Raw genomic sequence first — 19,608 nt, 5'->3', positions numbered from 1 at the left:
TCATGTGACTGAGCGTGACAGCCGTGCTCTCGGGGTTATTAGATCATGTGACTGAGCGTGACATCCCTTCTCTAGGGGCTATTAGATCATGTGACTGAGCGTGACAGCTGTGCTCTCGGGGTTATTAGAACATGTGACTGAGCGTGACAGCTGTGCTCTCGGGGTTATTAGATCATGTGACTGAGCGTTACAGCCGTGCTCTCGGGGTTATTAGATCATGTGACTGAGCGTGACATCCCTTCTCTAGGGGCTATTAGATCATGTGACTGAGCGTGACAGCTGTGCTCTCGGGGTTATTAGATCATGTGACTGAGCGTGACAGCTGTGCTCTCGGGGTTATTAGATCATGTGACTGAGCGTGACAGCCCTGCTCTCGGGGTTATTAGATCATGTGACTGAGCGTGACAGCTGTGCTCTCGGGGTTATTAGAACATGTGACTGAGCGTGACAGCTGTGCTCTCGGGGTTATTAGAACATGTGACTGAGCGTGACAGCCCTGCTCTCGGGGTTATTAGAACATGTGACTGAGCGTGACGGCTGTGCTCTCGGGGTTATTAGATCATGTGACTGAGCGTGACAGCCCTGCTCTCGGGGTTATTAGATCATGTGACTGAGCGTGACAGCTGTGCTCTCGGGGTTATTAGAACATGTGACTGAGCGTGACAGCTGTGCTCTCGGGGTTATTAGAACATGTGACTGAGCGTGACAGCTGTGCTCTCGGGGTTATTAGAACATGTGACTGAGCGTGACAGCCCTGCTCTCGGGGCTATTAGATCATGTGGCTGAGCGTGACAGCTGTGCTCTCGGGGTTATTAGATCATGTGGCTGAGCGTGACAGCTGTGCTCTCGGGGTTATTAGATCATGTGACTGAGCGTGACAGCCCTGCTCTCGGGGTTATTAGATCATGTGACTGAGCGTGACAGCCCTGCTCTCGGGGTTATTAGAACATGTGACTGAGCGTGACAGCTGTGCTCTCGGGGTTATTAGATCATGTGACTGAGCGTGACAGCTGTGCTCTCGGGGTTATTAGATCATGTGGCTGAGCGTGACAGCTGTGCTCTCGGGGTTATTAGATCATGTGACTGAGCGTGACAGCCCTGCTCTCGGGGCTATTAGATCATGTGACTGAGCGTGACGGCTGTGCTCTCGGGGTTATTAGATCATGTGACTGAGCGTGACAGCTGTGCTCTCGGGGTTATTAGATCATGTGGCTGAGCGTGACAGCTGTGCTCTCGGGGTTATTAGATCATGTGACTGAGCGTGACAGCTGTGCTCTCGGGGTTATTAGATCATGTGACTGAGCGTGACGGCTGTGCTCTCGGGGCTATTAGATCATGTGACTGAGCGTGACAGCTGTGCTCTCGGGGTTATTAGATCATGTGGCTGAGCGTGACGGCTGTGCTCTCGGGGTTATTAGATCATGTGACTGAGCGTGACAGCTGTGCTCTCGGGGTTATTAGATCATGTGACTGAGCGTGACAGCCCTGCTCTCGGGGTTATTAGATCATGTGACTAAGCGTGACAGCTGTGCTCTCGGGGTTATTAGATCATGTGACTGAGCGTGACAGCCGTGCTCTCGGGGTTATTAGATCATGTGACTGAGCGTGACAGCTGTGCTCTCGGGGTTATTAGATCATGTGACTGAGCGTGACAGCTGTGCTCTCGGGGTTATTAGATCATGTGACTGAGCGTGACAGCCCTGCTCTCGGGGTTATTAGATCATGTGACTGAGCGTGACGGCTGTGCTCTCGGGGTTATTAGATCATGTGACTGAGCGTGACGGCTGTGCTCTCGGGGTTATTAGATCATGTGACTGAGCGTGACAGCCCTGCTCTCGGGGTTATTAGATCATGTGACTGAGCGTGACGGCTGTGCTCTCGGGGTTATTAGATCATGTGACTGAGCGTGACAGCCCTGCTCTCGGGGTTATTAGATCATGTGACTGAGCGTGACGGCTGTGCTCTCGGGGTTATTAGATCATGTGACTGAGCGTGACAGCCCTGCTCTCGGGGTTATTAGATCATGTGACTGAGCGTGACAGCTGTGCTCTCGGGGTTATTAGATCATGTGACTGAGCGTGACAGCCCTGCTCTCGGGGTTATTAGATCATGTGACTGAGCGTGACGGCTGTGCTCTCGGGGTTATTAGAACATGTGACTGAGCGTGACAGCTGTGCTCTCGGGGTTATTAGATCATGTGACTGAGCGTGACAGCTGTGCTCTCGGGGTTATTAGATCATGTGGCTGAGCGTGACAGCTGTGCTCTCGGGGTTATTAGATCATGTGACTGAGCGTGACGGCTGTGCTCTCGGGGTTATTAGATCATGTGACTGAGCGTGACAGCTGTGCTCTCGGGGTTATTAGATCATGTGACTGAGCGTGACAGCTGTGCTCTCGGGGTTATTAGAACATGTGACTGAGCGTGACAGCTGTGCTCTCGGGGTTATTAGATCATGTGACTGAGCGTGACAGCCCTGCTCTCGGGGTTATTAGATCATGTGGCTGAGCGTGACGGCTGTGCTCTCGGGGTTATTAGATCATGTGACTGAGCGTGACAGCTGTGCTCTCGGGGTTATTAGATCATGTGACTGAGCGTGACAGCCCTGCTCTCGGGGTTATTAGATCATGTGACTAAGCGTGACAGCTGTGCTCTCGGGGTTATTAGATCATGTGACTGAGCGTGACAGCCGTGCTCTCGGGGTTATTAGATCATGTGACTGAGCGTGACAGCTGTGCTCTCGGGGTTATTAGATCATGTGACTGAGCGTGACGGCTGTGCTCTCGGGGTTATTAGATCATGTGACTGAGCGTGACAGCTGTGCTCTCGGGGTTATTAGATCATGTGACTGAGCGTGACAGCTGTGCTCTCGGGGTTATTAGATCATGTGACTGAGCGTGACAGCCCTGCTCTCGGGGTTATTAGATCATGTGACTGAGCGTGACAGCTGTGCTCTCGGGGTTATTAGATCATGTGACTGAGCGTGACAGCCGTGCTCTCGGGGTTATTAGATCATGTGACTGAGCGTGACAGCTGTGCTCTCGGGGTTATTAGATCATGTGACTGAGCGTGACAGCCCTGCTCTCGGGGTTATTAGATCATGTGACTGAGCGTGACAGCCCTGCTCTCGGGGTTATTAGATCATGTGACTGAGCGTGACAGCTGTGCTGTCGGGGTTATTAGATCATGTGACTGAGCGTGACAGCCCTGCTCTCGGGGTTATTAGATCATGTGACTGAGCGTGACAGCTGTGCTCTCGGGGTTATTAGATCATGTGACTGAGCGTGACAGCTGTGCTCTCGGGGTTATTAGATCATGTGACTGAGCGTGACAGCTGTGCTCTCGGGGTTATTAGATCATGTGACTGAGCGTGACAGCTGTGCTCTCGGGGTTATTAGATCATGTGACTGAGCGTGACAGCCCTGCTCTCGGGGTTATTAGATCATGTGACTGAGCGTGACAGCTGTGCTCTCTGTGTTATTAGATCATGTGACTGAGCGTGACATCCCTTCTCTAGGGGCTATTAGATCATGTGACTGAGCGTGACGGCTGTGCTCTCGGGGTTATTAGATCATGTGACTAAGCGTGACAGCTGTGCTCTCGGGGTTATTAGATCATGTGACTGAGCGTGACAGCCGTGCTCTCGGGGTTATTAGATCATGTGACTGAGCGTGACAGCTGTGCTCTCGGGGTTATTAGATCATGTGACTGAGCGTGACAGCTGTGCTCTCGGGGTTATTAGATCATGTGACTGAGCGTGACAGCCCTGCTCTCGGGGTTATTAGATCATGTGACTGAGCGTGACAGCTGTGCTCTCGGGGTTATTAGATCATGTGACTGAGCGTGACAGCTGTGCTCTCTGTGTTATTAGATCATGTGACTGAGCGTGACATCCCTTCTCTAGGGGTTATTAGATCATGTGACTGAGTGTGACAGCCCTGCTCTCTGTTATTAGATCATGTGGCTGAGCGTGACCGCTGTGCTCTCGGGGTTATTAGATCATGTGACTGAGCGTGACAGCTGTGCTCTCGGGGTTATTAGATCATGTGACTGAGCGTGACAGCTGTGCTCTCGGGGTTATTAGATCATGTGACTGAGCGTGACAGCCGTGCTCTCGGGGTTATTAGATCATGTGGCTGAGCGTGACAGCTGTGCTCTCGGGGTTATTAGATCATGTGACTGAGCGTGACAGCCCTGCTCTCGGGGCTATTAGATCATGTGACTGAGCGTGACGGCTGTGCTCTCGGGGTTATTAGATCATGTGACTGAGCGTGACAGCTGTGCTCTCGGGGTTATTAGATCATGTGACTGAGCGTGACAGCTGTGCTGTCGGGGTTATTAGAACATGTGACTGAGCGTGACAGCCCTGCTCTCGGGGTTATTAGATCATGTGACTGAGCGTGACAGCCCTGCTCTCGGGGTTATTAGATCATGTGACTGAGCGTGACAGCTGTGCTCTCGGGGTTATTAGATCATGTGACTGAGCGTGACAGCTGTGCTGTCGGGGTTATTAGATCATGTGACTGAGCGTGACAGCCCTGCTCTCGGGGTTATTAGATCATGTGACTGAGCGTGACAGCCCTGCTCTCGGGGTTATTAGAACATGTGACTGAGCGTGACAGCTGTGCTCTCGAGGTTATTAGATCATGTGACTGAGCGTGACAGCTGTGCTCTCGGGGTTATTAGAACATGTGACTGAGCGTGACAGCCCTGCTCTCGGGGTTATTAGATCATGTGACTGAGCGTGACAGCCCTGCTCTCGGGGTTATTAGATCATGTGACTGAGCGTGACAGCTGTGCTCTCGGGGTTATTAGATCATGTGACTGAGCGTGACAGCCCTGCTCTCGGGGTTATTAGATCATGTGACTGAGCGTGACAGCCCTGCTCTCGGGGTTATTAGATCATGTGACTGAGCGTGACAGCCCTGCTCTCGGGGTTATTAGATCATGTGACTGAGCGTGACAGCTGTGCTCTCTGTGTTATTAGATCATGTGACTGAGCGTGACATCCCTTCTCTAGGGGCTATTAGATCATGTGACTGAGCGTGACCGCCCTGCTCTCGGGGTTATTAGATCATGTGGCTGAGCGTGACAGCCCTGCTCTCGGGGTTATTAGATCATGTGACTGAGCGTGACAGCCCTGCTCTCGGGGTTATTAGATCATGTGACTGAGCGTGACAGCTGTGCTCTTGGGGTTATTAGATCATGTGACTGAGCGTGACCGCCCTGCTCTCGGTTATTAGATCATGTGACTGAGCGTGACAGCTGTGCTCTCGGGGTTATTAGATCATGTGACTGAGCGTGACAGCTGTGCTCTCGGGGTTATTAGATCATGTGACTGAGCGTGACAGCTGTGCTCTCGGGGTTATTAGATCATGTGACTGAGCGTGACAGCTGTGCTCTCGGGGTTATTAGATCATGTGACTGAGCGTGACAGCTGTGCTCTCGGGGTTATTAGATCATGTGACTGAGCGTGACAGCTGTGCTCTCGGGGTTATTAGATCATGTGACTGAGCGTGACAACTGTGCTCTCGGGGTTATTAGATCATGTGACTGAGCGTGACAGCTGTGCTCTCGGGGTTATTAGATCATGTGGCTGAGCGTGACAGCTGTGCTCTCTGTGTTATTAGATCATGTGACTGAGCGTGACATCCCTTCTCTAGGGGCTATTAGATCATGTGACTGAGCGTGACGGCTGTGCTCTCGGGGTTATTAGATCATGTGACTGAGCGTGACAGCCCTGCTCTCGGGGTTATTAGATCATGTGGCTGAGCGTGACAGCTGTGCTCTCTGTGTTATTAGATCATGTGACTGAGCGTGACATCCCTTCTCTAGGGGCTATTAGATCATGTGACTGAGCGTGACCGCCCTGCTCTCGGGGTTATTAGATCATGTGGCTGAGCGTGACAGCCCTGCTCTCGGGGTTATTAGATCATGTGACTGAGCGTGACAGCCCTGCTCTCGGGGTTATTAGATCATGTGACTGAGCGTGACAGCTGTGCTCTTGGGGTTATTAGATCATGTGACTGAGCGTGACAGCCCTGCTCTCGGGGTTATTAGATCATGTGACTGAGCGTGACAGCCCTGCTCTCGGGGTTATTAGATCATGTGACTGAGCGTGACAGCTGTGCTCTTGGGGTTATTAGATCATGTGACTGAGCGTGACAGCCCTGCTCTCGGGGTTATTAGATCATGTGACTGAGCGTGACAGCTGTGCTCTCGGGGTTATTAGATCATGTGACTGAGCGTGACAGCCCTGCTCTCGGGGTTATTAGATCATGTGACTGAGCGTGACAGCTGTGCTCTCGGGGTTATTAGATCATGTGACTGAGCGTGACAGCTGTGCTCTCGGGGTTATTAGATCATGTGACTGAGCGTGACAGCTGTGCTCTCGGGGTTATTAGATCATGTGACTGAGCGTGACATCCCTTCTCTAGGGGCTATTAGATCATGTGACTGAGCGTGACAGCTGTGCTCTTGGGGTTATTAGATCATGTGGCTGAGCGTGACATCCCTTCTCTAGGGGCTATTAGATCATGTGACTGAGCGTGACAGCTGTGCTCTCGGGGTTATTAGATCATGTGACTGAGCATGACATCCCTTCTCTAGGGGCTATTAGATCATGTGACTGAGCGTGACAGCTGTGCTCTTGGGGTTATTAGATCATGTGGCTGAGCGTGACATCCCTTCTCTAGGGGCTATTAGATCATGTGACTGAGCGTGACAGCTGTGCTCTCGGGGTTATTAGAACATGTGACTGAGCGTGACAGCTGTGCTCTCGGGGTTATTAGATCATGTGACTGAGCGTGACAGCTGTGCTCTCGGGGTTATTAGATCATGTGACTGAGCGTGACAGCTGTGCTCTCGGGGTTATTAGATCATGTGACTGAGCGTTACAGCCCTGCTCTCGGGGTTATTAGATCATGTGACTGAGCGTGACAGCCCTGCTCTCGGGGTTATTAGATCATGTGACTGAGCGTGACAGCTGTGCTCTCGGGGTTATTAGAACATGTGACTGAGCGTGACAGCTGTGCTCTCGGGGTTATTAGAACATGTGACTGAGCGTGACGGCTGTGCTCTCGGGGTTATTAGATCATGTGGCTGAGCGTGACAGCTGTGCTCTCGGGGGTTATTAGATCATGTGACTGAGCGTGACAGCCCTGCTCTCGGGGCTATTAGATCATGTGGCTGAGCGTGACAGCTGTGCTCTCGGGGTTATTAGATCATGTGACTGAGCGTGACAGCCCTGCTCTCGGGGCTATTAGATCATGTGGCTGAGCGTGACCGCTGTGCTCTCGGGGTTATTAGATCATGTGACTGAGCGTGACAGCTGTGCTCTCTGTGTTATTAGATCATGTGACTGAGCGTGACAGCTTTGCTCTCGGGGTTATTAGATCATGTGGCTGAGCGTGACAGCCCTGCTCTCGGGGTTATTAGATCATGTGACTGAGTGTGACAGCCCTGCTCTCGGGGTTATTAGAACATGTGACTGAGCGTGACGGCTGTGCTCTCGGGGTTATTAGATCATGTGACTGAGTGTGACAGCCCTGCTCTCGGGGTTATTAGATCATGTGACTGAGTGTGACAGCCCTGCTCTCTGTTATTAGATCATGTGACTGAGCGTGACAGCCCTGCTCTCGGGGTTATTAGATCATGTGACTGAGTGTGACAGCCCTGCTCTCTGTTATTAGATCATGTGACTGAGCGTGACAGCTGTGCTCTCGGGGTTATTAGATCATGTGACTGAGCGTGACAGCCCTGCTCTCGGGGTTATTAGATCATGTGACTGAGCGTGACAGCCCTGCTCTCGGGGTTATTAGATCATGTGACTGAGCGTGACAGCTGTGCTCTCGAGGTTATTAGATCATGTGACTGAGCGTGACAGCCGTGCTCTCGGGGTTATTAGATCATGTGACTGAGCGTGACAGCCCTGCTCTCGGGGCTATTAGATCATGTGGCTGAGCGTGACAGCCCTGCTCTCGGGGTTATTAGATCATGTGACTGAGCGTGACAGCTGTGCTCTCAGGGTTATTAGATCATGTGACTGAGCGTGACAGCTGTGCTCTCGGGGTTATTAGATCATGTGACTGAGCGTGACGGCTGTGCTCTCGGGGTTATTAGATCATGTGACTGAGCGTGACGGCTGTGCTCTCGGGGTTATTAGATCATGTGACTGAGCGTGACAGCTGTGCTCTCTGTGTTATTAGATCATGTGACTGAGCGTGACAGCCCTGCTCTCGGGGTTATTAGATCATGTGACTGAGCGTGACAGCTGTGCTCTCGGGGTTATTAGATCATGTGACTGAGTGTGACAGCCCTGCTCTCTGTTATTAGATCATGTGGCTGAGCGTGACCGCTGTGCTCTCGGGGTTATTAGATCATGTGACTGAGCGTGACAGCCGTGCTCTCGGGGTTATTAGATCATGTGACTGAGCGTGACAGCTGTGCTCTCGGGGTTATTAGATCATGTGACTGAGCGTGACAGCTGTGCTCTCGGGGTTATTAGATCATGTGACTGAGTGTGACAGCCCTGCTCTCTGTTATTAGATCATGTGGCTGAGCGTGACCGCTGTGCTCTCGGGGTTATTAGATCATGTGACTGAGCGTGACGGCTGTGCTCTCGGGGTTATTAGATCATGTGACTGAGCGTGACAGCTGTGCTCTCTGTGTTATTAGATCATGTGACTGAGCGTGACAGCCCTGCTCTCGGGGTTATTAGATCATGTGACTGAGCGTGACAGCTGTGCTCTCGGGGTTATTAGATCATGTGACTGAGTGTGACAGCCCTGCTCTCTGTTATTAGATCATGTGGCTGAGCGTGACCGCTGTGCTCTCGGGGTTATTAGATCATGTGACTGAGCGTGACAGCCGTGCTCTCGGGGTTATTAGATCATGTGACTGAGCGTGACAGCTGTGCTCTCGGGGTTATTAGATCATGTGACTGAGCGTGACAGCTGTGCTCTCGGGGTTATTAGATCATGTGACTGAGCGTGACAGCCCTGCTCTCGGGGTTATTAGATCATGTGACTGAGCGTGACGGCCCTGCTCTCGGGGTTATTAGATCATGTGACTGAGCGTGACAGCTGTGCTCTCGGGGTTATTAGATCATGTGGCTGAGCGTGACAGCTGTGCTCTCGGGGTTATTAGATCATGTGACTGAGCGTGACAGCTGTGCTCTCGGAGTTATTAGATCATGTGACTGAGCGTGACAGCCCTGCTCTCGGGGTTATTAGATCATGTGACTGAGCGTGACAGCCCTGCTCTCGGGGTTATTAGATCATGTGACTGAGCGTGACGGCTGTGCTCTCGGAGTTATTAGATCATGTGACTGAGCGTGACAGCCGTGCTCTCGGGGTTATTAGATCATGTGACTGAGCGTGACAGCCCTGCTCTCGGGGTTATTAGATCATGTGACTGAGCGTGACAGCTGTGCTCTGGGGGTTATTAGATCATGTGACTGAGCGTGACAGCTGTGCTCTCTGTGTTATTAGATCATGTGACTGAGCGTGACAGCCCTGCTCTCGGGGTTATTAGATCATGTGACTGAGCGTGACAGCTGTGCTCTCAGGGTTATTAGATCATGTGACTGAGCGTGACAGCTGTGCTCTCGGGGTTATTAGAACATGTGACTGAGCGTGACAGCCCTGCTCTGGGGGTTATTAGATCATGTGACTGAGCGTGACAGCTGTGCTGTCGGGGTTATTAGATCATGTGACTGAGCGTGACAGCCCTGCTCTCGGGGTTATTAGATCATGTGACTGAGCGTGACAGCCCTGCTCTCGGGGTTATTAGATCATGTGACTGAGCGTGACAGCCCTGCTCTCGGGGTTATTAGATCATGTGACTGAGCGTGACAGCTGTGCTCTCGGGGTTATTAGATCATGTGACTGAGCTTGACATCCCTGCTCTCGGGGTTATTAGATCATGTGACTGAGCGTGACAGCTGTGCTCTCGGGGTTATTAGATCATGTGACTGAGCGTGACAGCTGTGCTCTCGGGGTTATTAGATCATGTGACTGAGCGTGACAGCTGTGCTCTCGGGGTTATTAGAACATGTGACTGAGCGTGACAGCTGTGCTCTCGGGGTTATTAGATCATGTGACTGAGCGTGACAGCTGTGCTCTCGGGGTTATTAGATCATGTGACTGAGCGTGACAGCTGTGCTCTCGGGGTTATTAGATCATGTGACTGAGCGTGACAGCTGTGCTCTCGGGGTTATTAGAACATGTGACTGAGCGTGACAGCTGTGCTCTCGGGGTTATTAGATCATGTGACTGAGCGTGACAGCTGTGCTCTCGGGGTTATTAGATCATGTGACTGAGCGTGACAGCTGTGCTCTCGGGGTTATTAGATCATGTGACTGAGCGTGACAGCTGTGCTCTCGGGGTTATTAGATCATGTGACTGAGCGTGACAGCTGTGCTCTCGGGGCTATTAGATCATGTGACTGAGCGTGACAGCCCTGCTCTCGGGGTTATTAGATCATGTGACTGAGCGTGACAGCTGTGCTCTCGGGGTTATTAGATCATGTGACTGAGCGTGACGGCTGTGCTCTCAGGGTTATTAGATCATGTGACTGAGCGTGACAGCCGTGCTCTCTGGTTATTAGATCATGTGACTGAGCGTGACAGCTGTGCTCTCGGGGTTATTAGATCATGTGACTGAGCGTGACAGCTGTGCTCTCGGGGTTATTAGATCATGTGACTGAGCTTGACATCCCTTCTCTAGGGGCTATTAGATCATGTGACTGAGCGTGACAGCCCTGCTCTCGGGGCTATTAGATCATGTGACTGAGCGTGACGGCTGTGCTCTCGGGGTTATTAGATCATGTGACTGAGCGTGACAGCTGTGCTCTCGGGGTTATTAGATCATGTGACTGAGCGTGACAGCTGTGCTCTCGGGGTTATTAGATCATGTGACTGAGCGTGACGGCTGTGCTCTCGGGGTTATTAGATCATGTGACTGAGCGTGACAGCTGTGCTCTCGGGGTTATTAGATCATGTGACTGAGCGTGACAGCTGTGCTCTCGGGGTTATTAGATCATGTGACTGAGCGTGACAGCCCTGCTCTCGGGGTTATTAGATCATGTGACTGAGCGTGACAGCTGTGCTCTCGGGGTTATTAGATCATGTGACTGAGCGTGACAGCTGTGCTCTCGGGGTTATTAGATCATGTGACTGAGCGTGACAGCTGTGCTCTCGGGGTTATTAGATCATGTGACTGAGCTTGACATCCCTTCTCTAGGGGCTATTAGATCATGTGACTGAGCGTGACAGCTGTGCTCTCGGTTATTAGATCATGTGACTGAGCGTGACAGCTGTGCTCTCGGGGTTATTAGAACATGTGATTTACTGGTGTTTCCTGTTTGACCAGAAACCTTCCCCGGCTGTTGTGTTGTCCAAAACGCCCTCTAAGGGAGCCAAACAGACCCCGGCAGCTGCTGCAAAGCCCCAGACTCCAGTGAAGCCAGCCCCGGCAGCAGACGAGAACTCATCCGAGGAGTCATCAGATAGTTCTGCAGAGCCGCCGGCTAAGGTATCTAAAGGAGTTCCTTGCCGTCTTCCTTATTAAACCTATATCACAATTATTGTACATAAAGTGTACCAGAGCTGATTAAAATGTCTTATACATACCCGGGGCTTCCTCCAGCCCCATCCGCCTGGATCGCTCCCACGCCGCCATCCTCCGCTGGCCGCAGCTCCGGTACCGGGTCCCGTCACTTGCGTCAGTCGGGGACAGTCTACGCAGCAGAAGAGCGCCCTCTAAGTATCACTCCAGCGGCTGCTGATGGGGCTGGAGGAAGCCCCGGGTAGGTATAAAACTTTTTAAACAACTCTGAGTCTCTAAAGTTGTATGAAACTGAGCATTAGGGAGAGCCAGAGGCGGGGCACGGATGAGGACACAAGGGGGACACAAAAGGTTGAAGTGGAACAACATAATAATTGGGGGGGGGGGGGGAGATCCACAAAATACTCCTGCATCGTGGACACACCGGGTTAAGTATATTGTTGTCCCCTGGTTTTGTCCTCTACACCTAGGTGTCTTTTGGTCAGAAGGATCTTATGGTCTGAAAAATGCGGTAAAAATAAGGTTCATTTTTTTCCAAAAAAATAAATCGCAAATTCCTTAGTGTTTAGATCTTCAAACTCTGCATCATTTTCTGTAGCTTAGTATTCTAAACTTGTTTATCTGTTTTTTCTTTTTTTTTTTTTTTCACCAGAAACCAGCCCCAGTTCTTCGGTTATCTCAGGCGAAATCTTCCTCTCAGGATATTAAACCGACACCGGGAGCTGCGGACAAGCCCATTGGAAGACCGACACCGACAGCAGATGAGAGCTCAGAGGAGGAGTCTGACAGTGAGGAGGAGCCACCAGCCAGGGTATTCTAACAGGTTTCTTTTCTCTTCTGTCCAATCAGCTTGATTCAGCACTATCTGTGACTACCATTTCATGTAATACCAGGTCCGTTAGTGGCCCTAGCACCTCGAGTACTTTTTTTTTTTTTTTTTTTAAAGTGGATCCGAGATAAACTTTTACTCATTGCATAATTGTGTTCCTTTCCTATAGTTTATAGGGCATTCCTCAAGCCAAATACTTTTTTGTTTTTGTTTTAATACTCTAATTCCCTATAAACTAAACAAGCCACGCCCACAGCTTCTCCAGAGAGCCTTGGCACTCCATGTAGCAAGTGCTCATGGGAGCTCAGTCTGGGCAGGAGGAGGTTACTAGCCAGAGATTTCAGAGGCAGAGGGGAGGAGGAGATGGGACAATTTACTCACAGGCAAGCTGATAGCATCTCCAGCCCTCAGCCTGTGACAATGTGACAAACAGAACAGGGCTGCTCTCATTGTATCACAGGAATAAATAATCATAAACTTTTGCAGCTAGATTTGCTGTGTAAACTATCTAAACTTTAGATAAGAGATATAGACAAGTTACTTGTTATAGTTAGTGTTTCATCTTGGATCCGCTTTAAGCGAACCTTCCCAAAATGGTGCCCATACACGGTACAATTACAAAATTTACATTTTTGCAGTTTTTTTTTCAACTAAAATGATTGACTGAAATGAAAATTGAAAATAATCCCTTTTTTGTTGTTCGGTTGAGAAAAAATGAGCGATTTATTCTGTTTTCTCAATAAAAATCTGATCGGACATGTTGGGAAAATCTGGGTGAATTGTTTTGTGAAATTGTTTAGTATGATAGGCTGTATAAGACAATACTATTAGATAATAAAAAAAATTCTTCAAATTTGATAATTTTTCTCAGATGTTCATAAAAATTGTTTATGGCACCTCAAAGAATTTTAGAAACTAGTCAACCAAATATAATAATTTATCAAATTTTGATCAGAAATAAAATGTAGAGTGTATGGGCACAATCGCAGAGGTTTGAGGCTCAGAGACATTACTTACCTACTGGGGGCTGCACCTGTGGCCTCTTGTCTGTATGGTGGTCTCCATCACCTCTGCACAGTGCCGCATTATCCTGCTGGGAGATGTAGTTCGTGGATGCGAGTACAGAGGCATTGATGTAGTCCGTGGATGCGAGTACAGAGGCATTGATGTAGTCCGTGGATGCCAGTACAGAGGCATTGATGTAGTCCGTGGATGCCAGTACAGAGGCATTGATGTAGTCCGTGGATGCCAGTACAGAGGCATTGATGTAGTCCGTGGATGCCAGTACAGAGGCATTGATGTAGTCCGTGGATGCCAGTACAGAGGCATTGATGTAGTCCGTGGATGCCAGTACAGAGGCATTGATGTAGTCCGTGGATGCCAGTACAGAGGCATTGATGTAGTCCGTGGATGCCAGTACAGAGGCATTGATGTAGTCCGTGGATGCCAGTACAGACGCATTGATGTAGTCCGTGGATGCCAGTACAGAGGCATTGATGTAGTCCGTGGATGCCAGTACAGAGGCATAGATGTAGTCCGTGGATGCCAGTACAGAGGCATTGATGTAGTCCGTGGATGCCAGTACAGAGGCATTGATGTAGTCCGTGGATGCCAGTACAGAGGCATTGATGTAGTCCGTGGATGCCAGTACAGAGGCATTGATGTAGTCCGTGGATGCGAGTACAGAGGCATTGATGTAGTCCGTGGATGCCAGTACAGAGGCATTGATGTAGTCCGTGGATGCCAGTACAGAGGCATTGATGTAGTCCGTGGATGCGAGTACAGAGGCATTGATGTAGTCCGTGGATGCGAGTACAGAGGCATTGATGTAGTCCGTGGATGCCAGTACAGAGGCATTGATGTAGGCAGTGGATGCCAGTACAGAGGCATTGATGTAGTCCGTGGATGCCAGTACAGAGGCATTGATGTAGTCCGTGGATGCCAGTACAGAGGCATAGATGTAGTCCGTGGATGCCAGTACAGAGGCATAGATGTAGTCCGTGGATGCCAGTACAGAGGCATAGATGTAGTCCGTGGATGCCAGTACAGAGGCATTGATGTAGTCCGTGGATGCCAGTACAGAGGCATTGATGTAGTCCGTGGATGCCAGTACAGAGGCATTGATGTAGTCCGTGGATGCCAGTACAGAGGCATTGATGTAGTCCGTGGATGCCAGTACAGAGGCATTGATGTAGTCCGTGGATGCCAGTACAGAGGCATTGATGTAGTCCGTGGATGCCAGTACAGAGGCATTGATGTAGTCCGTGGATGCCAGTACAGAGGCATTGATACAGGATTAACTTTATTACATTTGCCATCAAAGTGATACTTACAGGACCTCTGTCGCGAAAATCTTAAAATTTTAAATATATGTAAACACATACAAATAAGAAATACATTTCTCCCAGAGTAAAATGAGCCATAAATTACTTTCCTCCTATGTTGCTGTCACTTACAGTAGGTAGTAGAAATCTGACATTACTGACAGATTTTGGACTAGCCCATCTCCTCATTGGGGGTTCACAGGGATTTTCTTATTTTTAAAAAGCACTCAGTGAATGGCAGTTGCTCTGTCCAACTGCCAAAAAAAAGTATGGTGAGCAGGAAGACTGGTCTGCATCTTTGTTGCTGAGAATCCCCTATGGAGAGATGGACTAGCCCAAAATCTGTTGGTAGTGTCAGATTTCTAATACTCTAATATGGTGGCTGGGTAGTGTACTGGGTAAGGGCTCTGCCTCTGGCACAGATGACCTGGGTTTGAATTTCTGCCTGTTCAGTAAGCCAGCACCTATTTCAGTAGGAGACCTTGGGCAAGTCTCCCTAACACTGCTACTGCCTATAGAACGCGCCCTAGTGGCTGCAGCTCTGGCCTAACACTGCTACTTCCTATAGAGCGCCCCCTAGTGGCTGCAGCTCTTGTGCTTTGTGTCCCCCAGGAGAAAAGCGCGATATAAATGTTCTGTGTTTGTTTGTTACTGTAAATGCCAACAGCATAGGAGAGAAGTCATTTATGGCGCATTTTACACTTCTTATTTGTATGTTTTAATTTTTAAGATTTTCGCGACAGTTCCTCTTTAAAATTTTTTTTTTTTTTGGGACAATCTAGGCTTGCTTTGGGTAATATTTTATTTGCAAGTATTGTTACATTTTATAGGTATTTTATTGAGGAAAAATAGGTGTAAATGTAAAAATTACACTTTTTTTTAATTCATATTTCACCCTTAAACATTATTTGTCTTGTCCCAGTTAAAACTATACCACCTGTGCTATATTTCATCAATAGTTGGGCATGTAGCACACCATTATGCCTGCAATCTCCACGGTGACAGTTTGGGGACCCGAGTGCTGTACAGACGCATTGCTAGGCAACAGTATAGCAATGCATCTGTACAGTGTCTGGTCCCTAAACTGTCGCCATAGTGATCACTACTTGTACACGCCTGGCGGTGGTGACTTTTAGTGCAGGACATGAGTCTCAAGTCCTGAAATCCTCAGTGTGGTCAGTAAGGATGAGGGACTCTCGTCATGGAATGTGGGGATGTGAAGGTGAGTAGAGAGAATGCCGCTGGCAGAACGGAGGTTGTGTTTAGGATGGTGAAATGAGAGCAGTCATGTATTGTGTGTTTCACCTCCTTATTCACAAGGACATCATCTATTCTCTGCTTCTTTTAGACGGTTTCTGCAGCCAAGGTGAAGCCTTCCGTTCCGCTCCCCCCTGCCCTGCCTGCCCGGGTGTCAGACTCTGATGCTGACTCAGAGAGCAGTGATTCCTCTGATGCAGAAGATACGCAGGTACTGCCTTCTTTTCTGTAGAACTTAGTTATTTTCTCTCTTTTTTTTTTTTTTACATTCCTTAAAGGGATACTGTAGGGGGGTCGGGGGAAAATGAGTTGAACTTACCTGGGGCTTCTAATGGTCCCCCCACAGACATCCTGTGCCCGCGCAGCCACTCCATGATGCTCCGGCCCCGCCTCCCATTCTCTTCTGGAATTTCAGACTTTAAAGTCTGAAAACCACTGTGCCTGCGTTGTCGTGTCCTCGCTCCCGCTGATGTCACCAAGAGCGCACAGCGCAGGCCCAGTATGGTGTGTGTCTGCGCAGTACACGCCTGGTGACATCAGCGGGAGCGAGAACACGGGCGTGCAGGCGCAGTGGTTTTCTGACTTTAAAGTCTGAAATTCCAGAAGTGAACCGGAGGCGGGGCCGGAGCATCGGGGAGTGGCTGCGCCAACACAGGATGTCTGCGGGGGACCATTAGAAGCCCCGGGTAAGTTCAGCTCATTTTCCCCCGACCCCCCCCTACAGTATCCCTTTAAGAGACAGGATTATTTGCAGTGACATATGTCGCTGATGTAGAAAAACAGAACTCCTCCCCTGTGGCCTATATCACCTGCTGAGCTCAGTGTTTAGACACGTGTGGTATATGTCATGAAGTACTACATGCAAGTTTTTACAGCAGTTTAAGAATGGAGATTAACATTATGTATATTTGTGACCGGTTCTGTTTAATATACCATGATATGGCCAGGACAAGGTTGCTTAATGCAGTGTTCCCCAACCCTGTCCTCAGGGCCCAGCAACAGTGCATGTTTTGTGGAAATCCAGAGAGGTGGGTGATCAGCTCTGCTGAGACACTAATGACCCCGCCTGTGCATGTTTGTGGTTTCCTGCAAAACAAGCACTGTTGGTGGCCTTGAGGACAGGGTTGGGAAACTCTGGCTTAAAGTACACTTGAAGAGAGAGGGATATGGAGGCTGCCATATTTCTGGTCTTTGCCAGGACCCTCCTCTTTACAGCCATGCTCCCTTTCATGGTTTGTAAATAATGTGGGACTGATGGGGGGTGTCGGGCATTACTTCCCTTCCTGCAGGGGCAGCTCCGTAGCCCCCGTCTGTAATCTGCTCTACCACCCTCTTCAGGCAGACCTGCAGTGGCGCAGTTTGAAGTGCCTGCTGCATTGTCTTGCGTTCCCAACCGGTACAGTGCATGCTGGGAGATGTAATCCTTCAAATGCGAGTGCATCTCCCGGCCAGGAAATGTCCCCACATTGCAGGAGAAACGCTTTAGCTGTGTGTTGCTGCTGACATTGAGAGAGTTCATCTCCCAGCATGCATTGTGACGTCCAAAAGCATGTGACATCACTGCAGCCACTTCAAACTGCACCACTGCAGGTCTGCCTGAAGAAGATGGTAGAGGACATTACAGAAGAGGGCTACGGAACTGCCCCACGGAAGGCAAGTATTGGCCGACACCCCCAACCACGCCCCTATCAGTCCCCCGCTATTTCCGAACCTCCCTTAAAGAGACACTGAAGCAAAAAAAAAAAATGATATAATGAATTGGTTGTGTAGTACGGGTAATTACTAGAACATTAGTAGCAAAGAAAATATTCTCCTATTTTTATTTTCAGTTATATAGTTGTTGTTTTTTTTTTTTTTTTTTATAACATTGCATCATTGTCTAATATGTGCAGATTACACAACACTCAGCATTCAAAATGTTTTTGCAGAGCAGACCAGTGAACTTTTGACCTGTCCTGAACTGTTCTCTGCAAAAGAAAAACACAATACAGCTGAGATAACCTAATCAGAAGACAGAGCTCTCTGCAGCTTTCAAAGTGGTGGCACTCGATGGCAATTTGCATAGATAACTGGAGTTTCTTAACACTTCCTGTACTGGAAACAAATATTAGACTTATGTCTCTGCTCCTAATGGTTTATTTCTTAGCTGTACTACACATACAAATCATTATATCATCATGTTTTTTTTCCGCTTCAGTGTCTCTTTAAGTTACTGGGAAGTTAATTTGTATATTTTACTTATGTACTGCTTATTTGCCTTTAAGCCTCCTACATACCAGACAGTTCTGATGCATTGCAGAACGATAGTGTGGAAGGTCTCAGCTGAGACCACTGTTTCCCCTACTCACCTCACCCTATTTAAGCCACTCCTTCATCAGAAATGCCGTCTCCACGAGCATCCTTGCCTCACTTCCACTGATAATGGCTATTTGCTTGCTTTTCTAGGGGGCTAAAGCGAATGGTCCAGCCAAACCCACTCCAGTGGCCCCACCCACAGCAGCTAAAGCTTCCACGGGGAAACCAACAGCATCCAGCCAGGCGCAACCCAAACCACCAGCAGGAGACACCAGTGACTCGGATGACGAGGAGGTCACAATGGTATGGCATCAATTCAGGCTCTGCTTTATTTGCATTTAATGAAACCTTAGTTTTAATTATTTGTGCATTTTGTCGGAAAAAACATTGCAGTTATTGGACAAAAAAAATTGCCCTCAAGATCCTCACCAACTTCTTAATGCTTGTACGCTCCGCATCTGTCAGAACCACTCCGCCTTCAGTGACATGGATATGCAGGGAGGGGACTGCTTGCTCTGTCTCCTGAAGCCCTGCCCCTTCTAACAGCCTATCATCAGTTTAGTAAGGAGGTGTGGCTTTAGACTGGGGGATTGAAGAGCAAGTAGGCAGGAGAATGTTGCTGAGGATGTATGAATGTTGCATTTGTGTCTTTTGTATTCACTTTCTCCAAAACTGCATAATTTCTTTACAAATCCATTTTCTGCATAATTAACCACTTAAAGGACTTACGAGGCCTGATTTTTAAAAAATAAACAAAAAAAGTTAGATACCTGTGTGTTTTTGTAAGGCACGGAGGACGCCGTCCGCGTCCTCCGTGCCATTCCACCGGGTCTCCGCTGCTGAATATCCCCCCGAACGACCCCCGACTGCACGGCCCGGGTCGGGCTCTCCAGCCTTCACCAAGATGGCCGCCGGAGCTGGCCGCGGCTGCGCAGTCCGCGTAGCCGCGAGTGCGGCTGCGCAGCTCTAAGGCCAACTCCCCGATCCACGCTACTGTTACGTGGATCGGGGGGTTGGCCTTAGAGCTGCGCAGCCGCACTCGCGGCTATGCGGACTGCGCAGCCGCGGCCAGCTCCGGCGGCCATCTTGGTGAAGGCTGGAGAGCCCGACCCGGGCCGTGCAGTCGGGGGTCGTTCGGGGGGATATTCAGCAGCGGAGACCCGGTGGAATGGCACGGAGGGCGCGGACGGCGTCCTCCGTGCCTTACAAAAACACACAGGTATCTAACTTTTTTTGTTTATTTTTTAAAAATCAGGCCTCGTAAGTCCTTTAATGACATGCTGACTTATAAAATATGTCCTGCTAGAGCCTCTTAATGGCTCCAGGCCTTTTTTTTAA

The 19,608-nt window shown here is 49.6% G+C and overlaps 1 protein-coding gene across 5 annotated transcripts in view; it reads left to right on the top strand.

Annotated features, from left to right (window-relative positions):
• The window catches only part of TCOF1 (treacle ribosome biogenesis factor 1), a 120,968-nt gene that overhangs the window by 46,701 nt on the left and 54,659 nt on the right, over nt 1–19,608 (top strand). For 4 of the 5 annotated variants that reach the window (XM_068278413.1, XM_068278415.1, XM_068278411.1 and 1 more), the window contains 4 exons: nt 11,371–11,532; nt 12,218–12,376; nt 16,067–16,186; nt 18,421–18,573. In XM_068278413.1, the coding sequence (XP_068134514.1) occupies nt 11,371–11,532; nt 12,218–12,376; nt 16,067–16,186; nt 18,421–18,573 (594 nt within the window). The remainder of the gene's footprint in view (nt 1–11,370; nt 11,533–12,217; nt 12,377–16,066; nt 16,187–18,420; nt 18,574–19,608) is intronic. The other variant, XM_068278412.1, reaches the window with a different exon arrangement.

This window comes from Hyperolius riggenbachi, chromosome 3 (assembly GCF_040937935.1).
Source record: "Hyperolius riggenbachi isolate aHypRig1 chromosome 3, aHypRig1.pri, whole genome shotgun sequence".
Classification (NCBI taxonomy): Eukaryota; Metazoa; Chordata; class Amphibia; order Anura; family Hyperoliidae; genus Hyperolius; species Hyperolius riggenbachi.
This window is presented reverse-complemented; position numbering and strand designations above follow the sequence as displayed.